We start from the raw sequence: 19,357 nt of genomic DNA on the forward strand, positions 1-19,357 counted from the left end.
CGACTTTCCCGCCTTTTCCACACACGTGACTCTGCCCACCTGGCAGGCGCGTGCGCAGTGCGGCGCGGGGCGCCCCGGTGGGCGGGGTCGGCGGCCGGCGCGCGCCTGAGGACGTGGCGCATTCCAGCCAATCAGCGTCCGCACCCCCGGCAGGGGGCGGGGCCGGAGGGAGCAGGGCCGGCGGAGCGAGCGGGGGCGGGGCTGAGGCGGGCAAAGGGGCGGAGTGGCGGCAGAGGAGACCAATCGGAACGCGGAGCGGCGCAGAGGGGGAGGCGTGGCCTTCCTGTGATTGGTTGGCGGGGAGGGCGCGCGGGGGGCTGTGCGGCGTGGCGCGGCGCCGACTTCCGGTGCGCGGAGCGGCGGCGGCGGCGGCGGGGACGGTGAGGGACGGGACGGGACGGGATCGGGGTGGGCGCCGGCATGGGGGTCGGGGCCGGGGCTTGGGGCCCCGGGAGGTGGTGGGAGCGGCTCTGCGGGGCCGCTGCGGTGTGGCGGTAACGCGACGGCGGCAGCGCCGGGCCCGGTCTCCATGGGAACGGGCGGGAGCGGCGGCGCCGCCGCGTCCGCGAGTTTTGCGGCCAGTCCTGCTGTGCGATGCTGAGTCCCAGGGCGGCCCGTGCACCGGGCCCAGGGCGGGTGGGCTGGGCCGGCGGGGACCGCCGGTCCCGGGGATGGAGCCTCGTCCGCATCTCGCGACCCGGGCGGGACCGGCCCGCGGGGATCCATGGAGTTCCCCGGGGCATCCGCCGGGATAACGGGCTGTAGGACCCCCGGGATAAGGGGCTGTGAGACCCCCGGGACACCAAGATAACGGGCTGTGGGACCCCCGGTGCTGCCCTGCGCGGGGACTCTGGGCCGAGGAGGTGTCACCCCAAATCCGTGATCCTCTCCCGCAGCCATCAGTGACCCCAAAACTTTGGGGCTGGTTTGGGGCAGGACCAGCCCGTTTCTACCCCGGGTTTTGGCTCCCAGTGTCTCCCCCGCATCTATAAATCTTTCTCAGGGCCGGAATTCCCTGAACCCGCACCCCTCACCCTCGCTGTGCCCCTGGGGTGGCACCTTGGGGTCCCAGTTAATTGTTCCCTGGCTGCTCCAATGGGATCAATCCCATTGGATTGATCCCATTGGTAAAAAGCCAAAACAGAGGCTGATACACAAACCTGAACAAATTGTGTTGCCTATGAGGGGTTTTATGGGATCCTATTGGCCTCCCAGACTGGAAATGTGCGTCCAGAGGGGCTTCTTCCCATCAGTTTTCTCTAAATGTCACCACAGTTCTAAGCCCAGTGCAGAATTCCGAGTTCCTCTGTCAGTATCCCAGCAAACCCAATGGAAATTCTGGGTTTCACCATCAATGTTACAGCAAACCCACCTGGAATCCCAAGTTTCTCCATCAATATCCTTGCAATCTCAAGGTCCTCCATCAGAATCCCACCTAGCTCCGCTGGAATCCTCAGTTCCTCCCCAGCTGAGGGTCTGGACCCCCATTCTGACCCCCAGATCTTCCCACTACTGTTTCCTGTTCCCGACTTCCCCACAGTTCAACCCTTTATTCAGGAGAAAAGGGATCTGCTGCCAGTGGCTCCTCCTGTGAGGAGAGGGGCTCTGCCTTTTCCTCAGATTGGGATCTCTGCAGAAAATCCGGGGGCCCATCCCGCTGGTCAGCAGAAGCTGCTGGTGGTGCCAGTTTTTTTTGGGTGATTGTTTACGGATCACAGTTGGTTCGTGGGTTTTGGTCTCTCTGAGCACCTTTCCCGCAGCAGCTCCCGGCCCTGTGCCCGGATCCGGTTGGAGGTTGGATTGTCCCTCTTTAATCACTTCCAAGTGCCTCCCAGGCTCTGTGTGGACACTGGGAGATAAAATCGGGGTGTTTGACCTGTTCCAGGTCGCCCTGTGCTCCAGGCTGGGCTGATCCTGGCATCAGCATGAGGCCGGGCAGGCCCCGGGCACTGGGATGTGCCCACAGTGAGCAGGAGTAAGGTCCTCAGCACATGGATATCCAGAGCTCCACTTACACCTCGAATTGGCTTTCCCTCCTGGAATGTTTTTCCTCTCCAGAAACACTAAAAAAGTGACTTTTACTCTTTATAACCCAAATCCCTTCTCCATACCCCCTCCTTCCCCACTTCACTTCCAAGGAATTGAAATTTGTGGGTTTTCTGAATGGTCCGATAGATCCTTATTCAAAAAAAAAAGGAAGGAAAGGGCTTTTCCATGTTCTTTCCCCCATGTCTGGCCACCACTGTCTTGGTTTGACGTGGGAGCAGTCCCAGGTCATTCCTGGGTCACTCCCAGGGCAGAATTCCTTGGTCTGAGTTCAGGTTAAAGGGGAATACCTGGATTTTAAACCACAGATTTAAAGTGCTAAGGAATGGGAATACCTGGTTTACTTTTATGTTTAAGAGCTCTGGGTGGGGAGGACCTGGATGTAAATTGAAAGGGGTAAGGATGGGGAATATCTTGGGTTTAAATTTAGATTAAAGCAATAAGGATGGGGAATATCTTGAATTAAATTTGCATTGAAGACCTCTGGATGGTGAGTATCTGGATCAAATTTGGAGTGAAAGAGTTAAAGAACAGAAATATCTTGATTAAAATTTAATGCTAAATACATCAGGAGGAGGAATACCTGGACTGAAGTTTAAAGAGATCAGGATGGGGAACACCTGGATCTATGATGGAATCTAAGTTGGGATCTCAGTGACAAGGGTGGGGAACACCTGAATTTCAGTTGGGATTTAAAGGGATCAGCCTCTGGAATCCTTCCAGAGCTGCCATCGATCCCAGGCACATTTGGGTGGTTGGATTAGGTGGGTTCCAGTGCGGGGGGATCGGGTTGGTGGGGGAGGATTCCACCCACATCGGGTCTGGAGGAGTGTCCGGAGGCGTTGGGAGGAGGCGGCACAAGGGCTTGGGGAGGGAATGTTGGGAGGAGGGAGAGCAGAGGGGGCCTGTGCCGCACGTCCTTCACATTCCTCCCATCTGGATCCACTTCCTCACTTCCCGCCAGGATCCCTTTCCCCACCCCTGGATCCCTTCCCAGCCACAGTTGCCACTCTGAGGGGCTCTGGGATGGGGTTGGGAGCAGCTCCGGGGGAAACGGGATGTTGCCCACGTGCACCGGGGGCTTGAAGGTCCCTGTGCCCTGATAATCTGTGTTAATTAATCCCCGTTCCTTGATAATCCACAACCATTAATCCCTGTGCCCTGATAATCTGTGTTAATTAATCCCAGTGCCCTGATAATCTGTGTCAATTAGTCACTGTGCCCTGATAATCCACATCCATTGATCCCTGTGCCTTGATAATCTGTGTTAATTAATCCCTGTGCCCTGATAATCCGTGTCAGGGAATCATTTTTGCCCAGATAACCCATATCAGTTCATTACAGTGCCCTGATAATTGGGATCAATTAGTCAATTTGCCCTGAGAATAGTCAGGAATTCATCACTTTCCCAGATAATTTGCATTTTTTAGTCATTTGTGCCCACATAATCTGCACTAATTCCCCATTTTCCCAGACAATCTGCATTAGTTCATTGTCTTTGCCCAGACAATCCATATTTATCATTTTGTCCAGATCATCTGGATCAATTCATAATTTTTGCTCCCATAATCAGTATTACTATTGAACTGGTTTTTCCCCAGTAACATGCCCTAATCCCTATTTTCCCCAGATAATTTGCCCTAATCCCCGTTTTTCCCTGACAGCACGCCCTAATGCTGTCGCTGCCCGTGCCGCCCGGTGCCCGTGCCGGTGGGTCCGGCCCATCGCGGTGTCCCTGTCCCCACAGGCCCAGCACGATGCTGTTCCCGCGGCTCCTGCTGTGCCTGAGCGTGTGGGCGCTGTGCAGCTCCGCCAAGCCCACGGAGCGCAAGGAGCGCGTGGTGCGCGAGGCCCCGCTCAGCGCCCGCGAACACGACGATGCCCAGAGCTTCGACTACGACCATGACGCCTTCCTGGGCGCCGACGAGGCCAAGAGCTTCGACCAGCTCACACCGGAGGAGAGCAAGGAGCGCCTGGGGTAAGGAGAGCATCCCGACCCTTCCCAGAGAGAGCTCCGGGCACAGGGAGCGGGGACACAGGGAGCAGCACCGGTGGGGATGGTGGCACGTGCACCGTTCCCCCTGCAGGAGACCCCACTCCCAGCCTAGGAATTCACTTCCCAGTGCCAGGCATTCCCCAGGAAGTCACCTGGAGCCATTCCCAGTGCCAGGCATTCCCCAAAACTCCGGAGCAGACAATGGGGGGCTGGGCTGTGACGCGCTCACTCTGTGTTCTCCGGGTGCCACTAGAGCCCCTGGGATCACGGGTATTTCTTGGCTGGAAGGAGCTGGTTGGGAGCTGGGTAAACAGACCCTGCATGGAGATTCCCCCTCCAGCGTGGGGCTGGGCCTCGGCTGGGACCCAGGATGCGCTGTGTCTCCCCTCAGATCCAGGATGGCTGCGCCTCCCCTGGGATCTGGCTGTGCTTCCCCGGGGCCCCCCCGGCCTGGCCCTGGGATCATTCCCGGGAGCGGAGCAGGGCTGGGTGCCCCCGCAGCAGCTGCTGCTGCAGTTGTTCTGGGGCTCCGGGTGGCTCAAACCTGGGAACTGCAGCCTCCAGCAGGGTGGGGTGGGGGGAACTGGGGAAGCGGAGGCTCCCTGGGCAGCTCTGGACACTCCTCAGGATGCTGGGCTCCAATCACCTTGGAACTGGGTGCCTTTGGCTGGATTTTCTTGGAATGATTTAGCTGGGAAGGGACCTTAAAGCCCATCCAGTGCTACCCACTGTCATGGGCAGGGACACCTCCCACTGTCCCAGGCTGCTCCCAGCCCCAATGTCCAGCCTGGCCTTGGGCACTGCCAGGGATCCAGGGGCAGCCCCAGCTGCTCTGGGCACCCTGTGCCAGGGCCTGCCCACCCTCCCAGCCAAGAATTCCTTCCCAATACCCCACCTAAATCTCCCCTTTTTTAGTCAGACCTGGTTTTTTCAGCCAAGCATCCCAACCTTGCTGTTGCCAGAGCAGCACCTACCGCAGCCCACGGTGAATTTTGGGCTGTTTTTGGGGAATGGTGCTCCTTGATGGGAAAGAAAAGCTCAACCACATGTGGGTGCTGAGGAAACTTTCAGAGTGAGCCAAGTCCCACAGATACAGCGGGATGTGCAGGGCAGGGAGTGCCACGTTCCATCCATCCCTATGGATCGTCCAGGCTCCCAGTGGGAAGGAGATGCTGGCCTCTCCCCCAACACTTGGTGGGCCGGAGGGAATTTCCACCCTCCAGGGACTATTTCAACTGGAGAACCCCATGATCCCTTGGAGCCAGGCCCTGCTTGCTCTGTAAACTCTCAAAATATAGGATCCAGGAGGCTTTTTGCCTTCTGGCAAAATCAGAGCGAATCCCTCGACCCCCCTGGAGCAGCGTCAGATGCCGGGGGAAGCTCAGCGCTCAGCCCCGGCCACCCTCCCCCGCCGCGTTCCCGCTGCCCAGGCTCGGTCACGGCTCAATCCCATTGTTCTGCCGAGTTATCTCCCGGAACGCCGGAACGCCGGCAGCGCCCGCCCGCGCCGACTTTCCAGCCGAGATTTTCTGCCCTCCACACAAACCAGCCGCAGCTTTATCCACTGAGGCCAGTTCCTGCTATCCCGAGCTGGAATTGCTTTGATAAACTCGTTATCACGGTCTGATTCTATAAATTGTGTGCTTTAACGGGATTGTGCTGCAGGAAGGGCCTGTTTTTCTGCGAGAGCTCCGCCTCCGGCTTTCCAAGTGCTTTCCACGCAGCTCTGCTCACCTCCCTGCCTTTTGGGCCGTCGGGGATTTGGGAACAATGCCCGGGCTGTACCTTGTTTAGTGCCGGCGGCAGTGCCGTTCCCTGGCAGCGGCCCTGGGCACGCGGATCCGCTTGGATCAGGGAGTGGGAACGGCGAGCAGCTGCCGGCCCTTCCCGAGCATCTGCTGCCCTCCCTTGCGGGGGGGGCAGAATGGGGGTTTGGGAAAATGTGAGGATTCGGTGGCTCCTGCCCTGGGAAAGCAGCCGGGAGCAGCTGGTGCCGGCCCCGGGCGCGGGACCAGGGTGGGGAGGAGGTTTGGGAGCTTCCTGAGTGCCCGGCAAGGGTTGGAGAGGGTTTGACTTGCCTGGGAAGCTGTTCCCTAATTAACCCCCTGGTAACTGCCCTGGAAAAACTGCTTTGGCCATCAACCCCTGCCGGCTCTGGTCCTCCATTCCAGGGGTTTTCCCCAATGACTCCCTTTGCCGGTGGTGTTACCTTCTTGGGAGAAGGAAACATGGAATTGTTTCCCTGAAATAGGAAGAATTTGACAGATTTATCTGTGGTTTATATATTTACATGGACAAATGTTTAGTATTTATGTGATTTTTTCATATTTCTCCGTTTGATCAGGAATATTGGAAGGGATGCTTTGCATATTGATATATAAAATTCTGAAATATTTATGTAATAATCTACATATTTATGCATAACTTTGGGCACTACTGATGAGCTGGTTTTGATACTTACATATTTATTTTATGTATTTCTCTATAAAACTGCTCAGGTCTCCAAGCCCTGCTCACTGCCCTCACTCTGGCACCTCAGAAAATTAGTCAGAACTAAATTTCACATTTTTCCCCATTTTCTTCCAGTCTCTCTCCAGTTTCTCATTGCCAGGAACATCCTTTGTGCCACAGAAGAATTCCTGATTGTCCTTGACCAAGGCAATTCTGAAACACGGAAACCTGGCTGTGAGCACGGGTGGCTCCGGTGTCCGGGTTTTCCTTTGCACCAATATTTTTGGAATTAATAGTCCTAGTGGTGATTTAAAATTTAAAAATTCCGTGTTTTCCACCTGTCTTCTAAAATTCCTCAAATACCCAGTCTGGAGCTCAGGATTCCTGAACGGGTTTTCTGTTAAACCTTCATATTAAAGGAAAAAACCAGGATCCTGCTTCACCAGACAAAGGATTTTGGGACCGTTACCCCTGATTTTCATCCAAGGAGCCCGAAACTTTCCCCGCACAGAGCTGCGTCTGCTCCGGGGAGCGAGCCCTGTGGAGCGCTGTGGATCAAACAGCCCCCACCCCCCGGCTCCATCTGCCCCTGGATCCTGCATTCCTGCCGGCTTTTCCTACAGCTGCTGCTAAAAATAACGGAGGCACGCGGCCGCTGCGGCACTGGGGCTGCTCCGGTTGCTCCCCCGGGCAGCGAGTGGGACGTGGGACAGGCCCGGCTGCTCCAGGGCTGCTCCAGGGCTCCTCTGCTCTGCTGGGCTTGAGCTGGGCTTGGGCTGGGCTTGGGCTGCTCCAGCTCCTACTGCAGAGCCAAACTTTCCGGGTTTAGCAGAAATGTGCATCCGTGCTCCTCACCCGGCGCCATCGAGGTGGGAGGACACACAGATGGATTCCTAAGATTTAACAGGGAAGATTTTCCTCTAAAATTTGTAATTCCTGAAGAAACCAAAGCCTGAGTGGTTCAAGAGTGGCCAAGCTGGTGATTTCCATGTCTGAGCCAATGTTTTCTGCGTCCGGGACAGCGTTTTGGCAGCTGACCCAGTTTTTCAGCAGCTAACTCAAATGTTGGTTTTAAAGATAAACTCTTCAAATGGTTGAATTTGCAAATTCTATAACCACCTCAACTTTATCCTGGCATCACCAGGGGAGGCAGAGCCAATATTCCCATTTTTAATATAAATATGGGTCCATGCTCATCACCTGGTGCTGTCTTGGTCAAAGGACGCATGGATAGGTCTTTCCCAGGGGCTAGAAAAGAATTTTTTCCCTAAAACTGATAATTTCTGAAGAAACCAAAACCTGAGTAGTCCAAAAATGGCTGAGCCAGCAATTTTCATGTCTGAGCTGAAGCTTTGGCAACTGAACCATATTGTTGGTTTTAAGGATGAACTCCAAATACTTGAATTCCCAAAGTCTGTAACAACCTCGACTAACCCCCTCTGCCCCTTCCCATTCCCTCCCTGCTAACCCCTCATTCTTCTTAACTTTTGCTGGATTTCTCTGCGTTTCCCACAGGAAGATTGTAGGGAAAATAGATGAGGATGGAGACGGGTTCGTGACAGTGGAGGAGCTCAAGGCCTGGATCAAGTTTGCCCAAAAGCGCTGGATTTACGAGGACGTGGAGCGCCAGTGGAAGGGCCATGACCTCAATGAGGACGGGCTGGTTTCCTGGGAGGAGTATAAAAATGCCACCTATGGATATATCCTGGGTAGGTCCTGGCTCTTGGGATGAGCCTTTCCTGGAGCCAGCAGTTGGGACGTCCTGCTCTGCTTTAGAGTGCGAGGGCTGGTGGGGTGGAGGTGGATCAGGATGGGCTTGTAGCATGACAGTCAGTGGGATGGACATGGATCCAGGGGGGGAGTTTGGGGCCTGGATTAAGGAGGCCCAGAGGAAGTCTGTGGTTGGGAGTGTGGAGCGGCGGTGGCAGGTGTTTGGCTGACCCGAGATGGATTTTTCCCCTGGGATAAGCACAGGAATATGATGTAGGGCATGGCCTTGGTATACATGGGGCCAGCTGGAGCAGATGTCCCCGAGATCTCACACTTTAAAACCTCCAAAACTCTCCAGATTTATCTCCTGGTGGCATTAACAAAGAGAAATCTAAGGAAAAGAACCCAAAATACATGGAAATCCCCCAAAGGGCATGTTTACAGCCCCACCCATCCCTTTTTTCCCCTCTGCAGCCATGTCTGGGCATTATTGATGTTCCCGGTGACAAATGCAGCTCTGGGCTGAATGCAGGTGATTTTGGGATTAATGGCATGTGGGAATGGGGGTTTCTGGCCCTTTGGAATTCCTGGCTTGTGGGGGCATTTGGGACTTGCAGGTGGAACCGACTGACCTGCGGCTGTGGAAGCACCTTGGTGTGTCCATTGCTTCCCTGAACCCACAAAAAACCATTAGCAGAGGTTTCAATCGCTTTCCTTTATCCTGGGAGCAGTGTTAGACCCCAGAACTCGGAGATGTTGGGACACGTGCTGGGCCAGCAGTGTGGCACGGCTTCAGACATCCCTGGGAGTGTGGGAAGCAACAGCTCTTGTGGGGTTAAAACCTTAAACCCTAAAGCCCGGTGCCAGCTCTGGCCTCCGGCACTGTAGACTGGCCCGGGTGGAGGAGCTGCAGCTCTGGAGTGTTGAATCCACTCTTATTTCCTAAATATTGCCAAAAATAGTCAAACTGCTCCGTGGGATGTGCAGAGAGGGAGCTGCTGCACAGCACAGGAGGCTCATCCATCTCCCTTGGGATCAGGGAGGATCTGGATTTGCTGTGTTGGTGGCCAGGGAAATCCCCGTGACACCCCCAGGCTGGGGCAGCGCTTCCCAAACCTCCCTTTTCCCTGGATTTCTGGGATCTGGGCTAATCTGCCTGTGTAAATCCAGCCTGGAAGGGGAAAGAGAGGTCCTGGGAAGGGTTTGAGCACTGAGGAGTCTGGGGTGGGATTTAGGACGTGCAGCTGTTGGATAGGGAAAAATAGGAACATTCATGAGGAAAAGCCTTAATGAGAAAACCCTGAATTAATGGAATCCCCTTGATGAGCTTAAGGAGAAGTTCCTTCCCACAGTCAGAGCAGCGAGTGGGAGTGCCCAGCCCCCGGCACGGCCGATTCCAAACCTGGAGCAGTGCTGGAGGCCGAGTGCCCTTGGCAGGCCCCGATGGAGCCTCGACTCGTGCTGCTCCCACATACTTGTATCCTTACGGAGTGCCGGGAGGATCCTGCCTCACGCTCTGGCTCTGGCTCCTCTCGGCAGGAATTACTTTTCCACAGCTCCTTGCTGCTGAAGTGTTCCTCTCTCTTCTCCTCGCTCCCCTCCCTGGCCAGAATGGGGCTGGAATGCCTCTGGAAGTGCCTTCTGTGTGTTGAGCAGTGGCCAAGGGATGCATGGGGCCAGGCATCGCCCTTGGCTGCTCTGGAGGGTCCAGAATGTGGTGTTTTGTCAGCAAAATGAGGTGCTGGGACCGGTTTTATTAATTAATTAATTACATGCCAGGATGAGTCACTGGGTGGCCCCCAGAAGTGTCACGGAGCAGTGTGGGGTTCTGCTGGGGGGAATCCTGGGAAGCAGGGAATATCAAGTGATAAATGTCCAAGAGCTTCATCTGAGACTGGAAATTCCTTTGAAACTCCCTTCAAAATCAGAAATTATCATCATCATCATCATCATTCCTATTTTTGTTAATTCCTCAGTCCCATGGTAGGATCCAAAACCAGGAATGTTTGTCCCAGGAGACAAGACATTGGGTTGAGCTTGTGGCTTTGCTGCCATACTCTGAGCAATTCCCCAACTCTGTCTCCTTCCCCTCCATCTGCTCCCCCAAACCTCTCCCAGCCCAGGGACCGAGACAGGAAGTGACTTCGGGGGCGTTGGGAGGGTTTAACCCTTTCTAACCCACCTGCCTCCCACCACTCCCCCATCAAACCCATTAATTAGCCCAACAGCAATTAAGGAATTGGTCCTGAAGGTTTCCTTGTTCAGGGCTATGCTGCTTCTCAAGGCAAAACCTTGGGAACAGAATGAGGAATTTGGGGTTCATTCTGCCCTAGAGCTGCCTCAAGTCTCAATCTTTGGATATTTAATGGCCCCAGGGCTGCTCCAGAGCTCCTTAATCCAGGGCTCCCTATGCCTGCCTTTTGTCCCAGGTAACAGAGCAGGGACACAGGGACCTTTGGACCCTTTCTTTAGATTGGGCCTGGCTCAGGTTTAACTTAACCAGAGCGTGGCAGTGTCCCCCAGCATCCATGTTCTCCATAGGCTGCTGGACACTGCTGGCCCTGTGTCCTGGAACTCCTGTCCTGCTGCTGGCAAGGCTATGCCAAGAGGCCACGCGTGCCCCGTGATCCCACCCAGCTGAAGCCTCCTGGCCCTGCCACCGCCCCGGCAGCAAGTGAGATCCCCTTACACATTCCCCTCCCAAAATAGCTCAGGTTGAGCCTCTGGCCGTGCTGGCCAAACCCCCCGAGCCTTGTCTTTTGGGGCCTCTCCCTGGGAATGTCATGATCCCAGGGCTTCCACAGCTCCTCCTCCTCCTGGGAGTGGGCACAGGAGAGAAGTGGAGGCTGCAACTGAGGTTTCATTGGCAAAGTGTTGGGAGGTTGTGCTGAGATGGAGGAAGTTGAGTTGAGGAGTTTGAGGTTGGGTGGAGGATGTTGAGGTTGCATTGAGGAAGCTGAGGATGGAGAAGGTTGTGTGGAGGAGGTTGAGTGGAGGAGGTTGGGTCGGGGTGAAGGTTGAGGTTGGGTTGAGGAGGTTGAGGTTGGGTTGAGGAGATTGAGGTTGTCCTGAGGTTGAAGTTGTGAGGAAGTTGAGGTTCAGTAGAGGAGGTTGAGTTTGAGTTGAGGTTGAATTGAGAATGTTGAGTTGGGTTGAGGTTGGTTTGAGGTTGTGTGGGGTTGGGTTGGTGGGTGCCATGGTCCTTCCCCTGCCCAAGCTGACCTGGGTGCTCCCTGTGCTCCCTCCCAGACGATCCGGACCCTGACGACGGCTTCAACTACAAACAGATGATGGTGCGGGATGAGCGGCGCTTCAAGATGGCCGACAAGGATGGGGACCTGGCAGCCACCAAGGAGGAGTTCACGGCCTTCCTGCACCCTGAGGAGTACGACTACATGAAGGACATTGTTGTGCAGGTGGGGCCAGCACAGAGGCATTTTGGGAAGCTCTGGTGGCGGGTGGTCACTGAGGGGCCGGAATTGCTCTGGGCTCGGCTCACACCACCATCTTCTTGCAGGAAACCATGGAGGACATTGACAAGAATGGCGATGGTTTCATTGACCTGGAGGAGTACATCGGTGAGACACTGGAGCTCCACGTGCTCTCCAAATCCTCTCAGTGTCCCCGTCCAGTGGGAGCCGCTGCTGCTGTGTCCTTCCCAGCCCTCCCCCTCACAGAATGTTCTTCTCTCTCTCAACTTCCACCTGCCCCCATGCCTCCATTGAGGATTTTCGGGTGAAATCATGACCCAGATGGTGCTTTTGGATTTTGGGGATGGATTTAGGGAGCTCAAGGCTTTGGGTCAATCTTTGGGATGGGGTGGGGGCCGTAGGGCTGATCCTGATCCTGCTCTCCCCACAGGTGACATGTACAGCCAGGACGGTGACACTGATGAGCCCGAGTGGGTGAAGACAGAGCGGGAACAGTTTGTGGAATTCCGGGACAAGAACCGGGATGGGAAGATGGACAAGGAGGAGACCAAGGATTGGATCCTGCCCTCAGACTATGACCACGCCGAGGCCGAAGCCCGGCACCTCGTCTATGAGTCTGACCAGGACAAGGTGGGCCAGTGGGATATCGGCAGCGGGATGGGAGGAGTGGGGAAATGGCAGGATGGGGAAATAGCGGGATGTGGCGTTCCCTGCAGGACGGGAAGCTGACGCGGGAGGAGATCGTGGACAAGTCGGACCTGTTCGTGGGCAGCCAGGCCACGGACTTCGGGGAGGCGCTGGTGCGGCACGACGAGTTCTAGGCTCGACACCGACACCTATTTATGGGCTCCGTCCCTCGCCGAGGCTGTTCCTGCCGCGGAGAAACCCCATCCCGGCTCCCGGGGATGGGGCTCGGGAAAGCCACACTCCCCCGGCACTTGGGGCTCGTCTTGTTGTGGGTTTTCCCCGGGTTTTAATGACTTTTGGGTTATTTTTGTATGTTTTGGTTTTACCACGTGTGGAAACGGCTCCCCTGGCGCGGGGGCAGCGATGGGGCTGCCCAGGGCTGCGGGGCCCAGGGGCCTGGGGGGGAATGGGAAATTCACAGAGGGATTGGGATTGGAATTGCCGTTGGAATAAAAATTAGAATTGGAATTGGAATTAAAATTAAAATTGGAATTAAAGTTGAAATTGAAATTAAAATTGGAATTTTAATTGGACTGAAATTTGAATTAAAAATGGAATTGGAATTAAACATTGAAATGAAAATCGAAATTGAAATAGAATTGGAACCGAAGAAGTGAAATTGAATTAAATGGAAACGTTGATGTGAAATTGGAATAAAAAGTGAACATTGAAATGAAAATTCAAACCCAAGAAAACCCCAAAAACCGTTGGAGCAGCAGCAGGACCGGGGGGGTGACCCGGAGGTGGCCCCAGGGCGGTCGGACCCTCCTCGCCCATCGCCGCCCCCTGGGATCTGGGCAAGACCCTTCCCCCCGCCCCGCTCCAAGTGCCTTGAACCCCCCAAACCTCTGGGGGGGGGCTCATCCCACCATCCCACCCCGCTCTGGGACAATTCCCAAGGTTTTCTCTCTTCTGTGTTGTTCATCCCCCTGCAGCCACCGGAGCTGCAAGGAATCAGGCCCGGCCATTTCCAAATGCCCAGATTTTCCCTTAGGTCCTTTCCCAAAGGTTTCCAGGGGCTGACCGGATCCTCCCATCTCCTCCTCTCTCTATTCCTCCTCCTTTCCTCTCCTCCCTAAATCCAGGGGTCAGTGGGTTGGGAATATGCCCCCATGCGGGCCTTGGGAATCTGGGAATGCTGGGGGTGATCTGGGAGTGATGTGGGACGCCAGGGATGATTCAGGACAGCGTAAGTGATGTTTGGAATACTGGGAAAGCCTGTGGTGCAACCTCACCTCTGGTGCAGCCACCCAGCCCCACAGCAGCCCCTCTCCTAACACCCCCTGCCCATCCATGAGGATTTGGGACCCTTTGACAACTCCGGACACGGATTTTTCACCTCTTCCGGGTTTATTCCTCGATTTTCTCCTCGGGCTGATTGAAGGGATTCAGATCGGTTGGAACTCAATAAACCTGTTCACCCCCTGATGGGCCGAGGGGGACGGACCCTAATTCCCTGTTTCCCCCTAAACCGGGATCTGGGGGAGCCCCCCCCGCCTGAGCCAGAAGGGTTCAGCCGGGGACGCCCTGAGGAGGGGAGTGGGGGGAACTGGGTGGGGGGATGTGGGGTGTGGGGGGATGTGAGGCCTGTGGGAGTCCTGCCCCTGGGGCTTGGGGGGCTCAGCCTCATAGAGGGAATCCAGCCCCACGGATGGGGGGGCTCAGCCCCACCTCCACCCCACAGATGGGGGGCCCAGCCCCACCCCAGCCTCACAGATGGAGATGGGTAGCAGCATCCCACCTCCCTGCCCCCCCACTGCCCGTGAGGCCTGAGGGGGACAAGGGAGCAGAGTCCACCATGGCATCACCGTGGAGCACGGACACCCATGGGACCCCATCCTGCCCCACTGCAGAGCACGGCCACCCATGTGACCCCCGTCCTGCCCCACTGCAGAGCACGGCCACCCATGGGACCCCCATTCTGCCCCACTGCAGGGCACAGCCACCCGTGGGACCCCCATCCTGCCCCACTGCAGAGCACGGCCACCCATGGGACCCCCGTCCTGCCCCACTTCAGGGCACAGCCACCTCCGGGACCCCCGTCCTGCCCCACTGCAGGGCACAGCCACCCATGGGACCCCCATCCTGCCCCACTGCAGGGCACAGCCACCTCCAGCACCCCCATCCTGCCCCACTGTGGAGCACAGCCACCCATGGGACCCCCATCCTGCCCCACTGCAGGGTGCAGCCACCTCCGGGACCCCCGTCCCGCCCGACTGTGGGGCAGTTTCCCCTGGGACCCACTGTCCCTCCCTGCCATGGGGCACAGCCACTCCCAGGACCTGTCCCACCCTGCTGTGGGGCACAGCTACCCGTGGGACCCCCAGCCCAGCCAAGCATGGGGCACAGCCACCCCCAAGACCCCTGTCCCATCCCACCATGCAGCACAGCCACTCCCAGGCTCCCCCATTCCCACCCTGCTGTGGGGCACAGCTGCCCCTAGGATGCCCATCCCATGGATCCCCCGTCCCATGGGCCCCAGGTGCTCACTGGGTCCCTGTTGCGCTCAGACCGCGGCCATGGTTTATTGTCCCACCCGCGCTACATCCTAGGCTGGCCGGGGCCCCCAGGCCCCCAGGCCAGTGCCAGCCCCACACTGGGGGCAGCTGGGGGGTAGCTGGGGGTCCCGGGGGGCAGCCGGGGGTCCCGGGGGCTGGGGCGGTGCCAGAGCCCCTCAGCTGGGGCTGACCTGGCTGGAGGACACAGAGGAGACCTCGGTGCGCTGGGCCGAGCTGGACACCTCGGACTCGTCTGACATGGGCCGCCCGCACACCGTCTCCATGATGCAGGCGCGGAACTGCAGGGACACAGACAGGTGACACGGGGTCACAGGACAGGGGACAGCTCAGCCTGGGGGTCCCACTGGTCCTGTGTCGAGCCCTGGCACTGTCCTCACACCCTCTGATGCTGCATTGGCCCCATCTCCTGTCCGTGGGGTCATGGTACCCCCAGCCATGCAAGTGTTCCCGGATGCCCCTTATACCCCACATACCCCATCTCCAGGTGTCCCTGGTCCCCAGATGTCCTTGGGCAACCCTGCATGCTCCTGTTGCCCCAGTGTCCTGAGGTGTCCCCTCATATCCGTGGGTGTTCCCCATGCTTGGGAGTCCCTGGGTGTCCCTGGTCCTCAGATATGCTTGGGCACCCCTGGATGCCCCCATCACCTGGTGTCCCGGGTGTCCCCCCTATCCCATGTGTCCCGGGTGTCCCATCTCCTGGGTGCCCTGGATGTCGCCCCTATCCCATGTGTCTCTGCGAGTGTCCCGGTGTCGCTGGTGTCACCTGTTTGTTCATGAAGCAGTAGATGATGGGGTTGTAGACGCAGGCGCTCTTGGAGAAGAAGGCAGGGACGGTGACGAGGCGCAGGTCGAGGCCATGGTCGCGGTTGTTCACCATGTACATGGCCAGCGCCGCGTAGGGGACGTAGCACAGGCAGAAGGACCCGACCATGACCACGACCATGCGTGACACCTCCCGCTCCGCCTTCTGTGTCGTGGCCGACTCCTGCTGCTGCGCCGCCACCTGCGCCGGCAATAGGACACCTCGGGCCTGCCCGGGCTGCTGGCCCCCTGCCCCCCCCATCCCCTGTCCAGCCCCCTGCCCAGTCCTGTGCCCGTGCACCTGTCTGCCCCCCCACCCATCCTCCCGCCTGTGCTCCTGCCCAGCCTTCTGTCCAAGCAACCTCCCCTCCCTTCCTGCATCCCTTCATCCCTCCAGTCACCTCTCCCCTGCTCCTGCTCCCCATCCTGCCCTCCCTTCCTCCCCCCTTCCAGGCAATTCTCCATCTCTCCATCCCTTGTTCTCTCCCTCCCTCCCTTCTGACCCCCAGCCCCTCTCCACTCTCCATCCCTCCCCCACAGGCACAAGTGTGCCTGACCCCGATGCCCCCCATGTCCTCCATGTCCCCCGTGCCCCTGGGACTCACGGCCCGCAGGGCTCTGAGCAGCTGGGAGTAGGAGAAGATGATGAGGGAGAGGGGGACGAGGAAGCAGAAGATGAAGAGGAACCAGGTGTAGTACTCGCTCTTGTACTTGGTGCCGACCGTGTACCAGTCAGGGCCGCAGGAGCACTGCAGCCCCTCGGGGACGTACCTGCAGCACCTGTGCTCAGCCCCTGCTCTGCACCGTGTGGCACCCCCCTGGTGCCCCCACAGCACCCCATGGCACCCTGTGGCACCTCACGGCACTTCTGGTGTCTCAAGCACTCACCTGGCACCCTCATGGCACCCCTGTGACCCACCCATGGCACCCCAGTGACCCCCCACTTGCCACTCCTGGAGCTGTTCCACACCCCGCTCACCCCCTGCTCACCGTGCCCGCCATGTCCTCACCTGCTCCAGCCAAGGAAGGGGGGGATGGCGATGCTGATGCTGATGACCCAGGTGGCCGCCACGACCAGCAGTGCATGGCGGGAGGTGAAGCGGAAGTTGCCGAAGGGTTTGCAGATGACGATGTAGCGCTCGACGGCCAGGAAGGCCAAGGACCACCCTGTCACCAGCCCTGGGGAAACACGGCTGCTGGCCTCACACGCCGCCCGTGGCCACCAGGGCCACCAGGGCTACAGGTCACCCCAACACCCGTAGCCCCCCCTGGCCACTGGGTGATCACAAGTCCTACAACCCCAGCAGAATGTAGTAATCACCCCTACCTTCAGCCATACCTTCAGACCTCACTCCAGCCACAATAGATCACAGGGCTCAACCCTACCCATGGCCCTTACCCATTTTGTCACCTCCAGCCCCACCAGACCACGATGATCACCCCAATTCCCCCGGCCCTAGAAGAACGTGATGGTCACCCCCACTTCCAGCTCCACCAGATCCCAGTGGTCACCCCAAATCCTATAGTCCCACCAGACTACAGTGGTCAACTCCTAAAGGTCCAGCAGGTCACTTCAATGCTTGCACCCCAGCAGCCCGTGGCTGTCAGCCCAACTGTTACAGCCTCAGTAGAATGTGGTGGTCAACAATACCTCAAGCCCTACCAGACAGACCATGGTGGTCACCCCAAATCTTCCAGCCCCATCATGGTCACCCCATGATGGTCACCCCAAATCCCACAGCCCCAGGAGATCACAGTGGCCACCTCTGGCCCCAGCAGCCCCCAGTGGTCACTCCATCACCTCCGGCCCCAGCAGCCCCCAGTGGTCCCCTCGTACCTCCAGTGGCCCCCGCAAAGCCCTCCAAGGCACACATGTGCTTCCCGAAGATGAAGTATCCCTGGGAACTGGAGATGAAGACAGTGAAGACGCTGAAGATGCAGCACAAGAAGCCGCTGAAGGAGATGTTCACCAGGATGTAGTTGAGTGGCTGCCGCAGCTTCTTGTACTTGACGGTGACAATGAGGACAATGGCGTTCAGGGGGGTGCCCACCACGAACACCACGCCCATGAAGATGGTCTGCAGGTAGAAGGCCCACATGGGCGCGATGTGGTACTGGGGCCCATCCCAGGGCCCCACCGACGACTGGTTCTTGAACAGGTAGAACTCGTCCTCGTCCATGGTGGCAGTGGGGGGGGGGCGGCGCCCACCCCTCTGATATACCCTGCGCCCCCAAAGCCGCTTAGGGGGGATCAGGGCTCAGCCCGGCCAAACTTGGGGATTAGGGTGGGCTAAACCAGGCTCAGCACCTAATCGGCCCCCTGAGCCGGGTCGAGCCGATTGCCGGTGCTCTGGGGGATTTGGGGGGGGGGGGCGGGTGGAAGGGCTCCCCCCCACACCTGGGTATGGGGAGGGTCCCCAGGGGTCTCCCAGCTTGATCCTGCTCCTGCTGGGGTGTTTAGGTGTCCCCAGGTGTTCCCAAGCCCAGTCTTGGTCCCACCATGATGGCCAGAGTCCTGGTCCTGGTCCCACCAGGGTCCTCAGTGCTCCCCAGGGGTCCTCAAGCCCAGTTGTGCCCCCCCTAGTATGGCCAGGTATCCCCAGAGGTCCCCAGGTGTCTCCAACCTCGATTCCGCTCCCCCAGGATGGCCCAGCCCTGGATGCCTTGGGAAGAACTTGGAATTTCCCTCAGGAGGTCACCCGCTGCCCCCACCCCAGCACCCCAGGGTGCCCCCCGCCAAGTGCCTCCCCCCTCAAGCGATTGCCCCCAGTTCTGGGCCTGGGGAGGTCAGGAGCCCTGTGCTGGGGAGGTCCCAAGTGAGGTGGGGGGAATCTGGGGGTACCAAGGGGTGGGGGGGAAGATTGGGGGGGCACTGCTTGAGGCGGGGTGTCTGACAGGGGGTGTTCATTTTGGGGGTGCAGTGCTGGGGGGTCATTGCTGGGGGGCCACTTTGGGGGTGCACTGCTGGGACTCAAATCCCAGAAGACTCCCAGCGTTTCCTGCCCTCCCTCCCCGCCTTGCCCTCCCCCAGGCTGTGGAACCCCCGGGGAACAGGAAGGATGAGCAGAAGCTGCTTAGGGGGGGGGATTAGAGGCGCTGGGGCCCCCCCCGGGCTGGGGGCATCTATAAAGGCCGGTGCAGGGACCAGGCTGTGGCACCCGGGACCCCCATGGAAGGGGTGCTCAGGCGGGGGGGGGACGCCTCCAGGAGAAGCTGTGTCCTGGGGAGTGTGTGTGGGGTGCCCACCCTGGGGGTGCCCTGGGGTACCCCTGGGGTTGTGTCCAGCTCTAGGGCAGAGATGGAGACAGGAGGGCTCAGGGATAGGGCCAGGGGAGGAACAAGGGGATTGGGTGAGCTGAACCCCCAGCCCATGTTTTACTGGGCAGTACTGGCTGGACTGGGCTGTACTAGATCATTCTGGCCTGTACTGTACTGGTTTGTACTGGGCTGTACTGTATCCTACTGGGCTGTAATGGGCTATACTGGACTGCACTGGGCTACACTGCCCTGTATTGTATCATATGGGATTGTACTGTGTCATACTGGGCTGTACTGCTCTGGTCATACTGTACCAGGGTGTACTGGGCTGAACAGGGTCGTAGTGGGCTGTACTGGGCTCTACTGGATCAGGTCAGCTCTGCTGGTGCTGTACTGGGCATCCCCATGGAGGGGCACCCCCAAACAGGCATCCCCCAAATGGTTGCCACAGGGATGGT

At 58.1% G+C, this 19,357-nt stretch overlaps 2 protein-coding genes across 2 annotated transcripts; one reads left to right on the forward strand and one right to left on the reverse strand.

Moving 5' to 3' along the window:
* The first annotated feature begins 331 nt into the window (after positions 1–331).
* CALU (calumenin) lies at positions 332–13,773 on the forward strand. The gene is made up of 7 exons (XM_042045004.1): positions 332–380; positions 3,794–4,024; positions 8,009–8,202; positions 11,453–11,619; positions 11,721–11,781; positions 12,065–12,264; positions 12,351–13,773. The coding sequence occupies exons 2-7, from the start codon at positions 3,804–3,806 to the stop codon at positions 12,453–12,455; spliced, it is 948 nt and encodes a 315-aa protein (XP_041900938.1). The 5' UTR covers positions 332–380; positions 3,794–3,803; the 3' UTR covers positions 12,456–13,773.
* A 1,048-nt stretch (positions 13,774–14,821) lies between these two features.
* On the reverse strand, positions 14,822–17,837 carry OPN1SW (opsin 1, short wave sensitive). The gene is made up of 5 exons (XM_042045003.1): positions 17,479–17,837; positions 16,652–16,820; positions 16,247–16,412; positions 15,604–15,843; positions 14,822–15,118 (listed from the first exon to the last, which is right to left on the reverse strand). Exons 1-5 carry the CDS (start codon positions 17,819–17,821, stop codon positions 14,996–14,998), a joined length of 1,041 nt encoding a protein of 346 aa, XP_041900937.1. The 5' UTR covers positions 17,822–17,837; the 3' UTR covers positions 14,822–14,995.
* Positions 17,838–19,357: the final 1,520 nt, after the last annotated feature.

This window comes from Corvus kubaryi, unplaced genomic scaffold, assembly GCF_017639235.1.
Source record: "Corvus kubaryi isolate FWS band 111438036 unplaced genomic scaffold, C.kubaryi_AGA036_p1.0 61731, whole genome shotgun sequence".
NCBI lineage: Eukaryota > Metazoa > Chordata > Aves > Passeriformes > Corvidae > Corvus > Corvus kubaryi.

Excerpts from the sequence above, each read along its gene's own strand:
- CALU (XM_042045004.1), top strand. The coding sequence starts at position 3,804 with ATGCTGTTCCCGCGGCTCCTGCTGTGCCTGAGCGTGTGGGCGCTGTGC. Across the intron at positions 8,203-11,452 it reads CACCTATGGATATATCCTGG|ACGATCCGGACCCTGACGAC; the intron begins GTAGGTCCTGGC and ends GCTCCCTCCCAG. Across the intron at positions 12,265-12,350 it reads ATGAGTCTGACCAGGACAAG|GACGGGAAGCTGACGCGGGA; the intron begins GTGGGCCAGTGG and ends CGTTCCCTGCAG.
- OPN1SW (XM_042045003.1), bottom strand. The coding sequence starts at position 17,821 with ATGGACGAGGACGAGTTCTACCTGTTCAAGAACCAGTCGTCGGTGGGG. Across the intron at positions 15,844-16,246 it reads TGCTCAGAGCCCTGCGGGCC|GTGGCGGCGCAGCAGCAGGA; the intron begins GTGAGTCCCAGG and ends TTGCCGGCGCAG. Across the intron at positions 15,119-15,603 it reads ACTGCTTCATGAACAAACAG|TTCCGCGCCTGCATCATGGA; the intron begins GTGACACCAGCG and ends GTGTCCCTGCAG.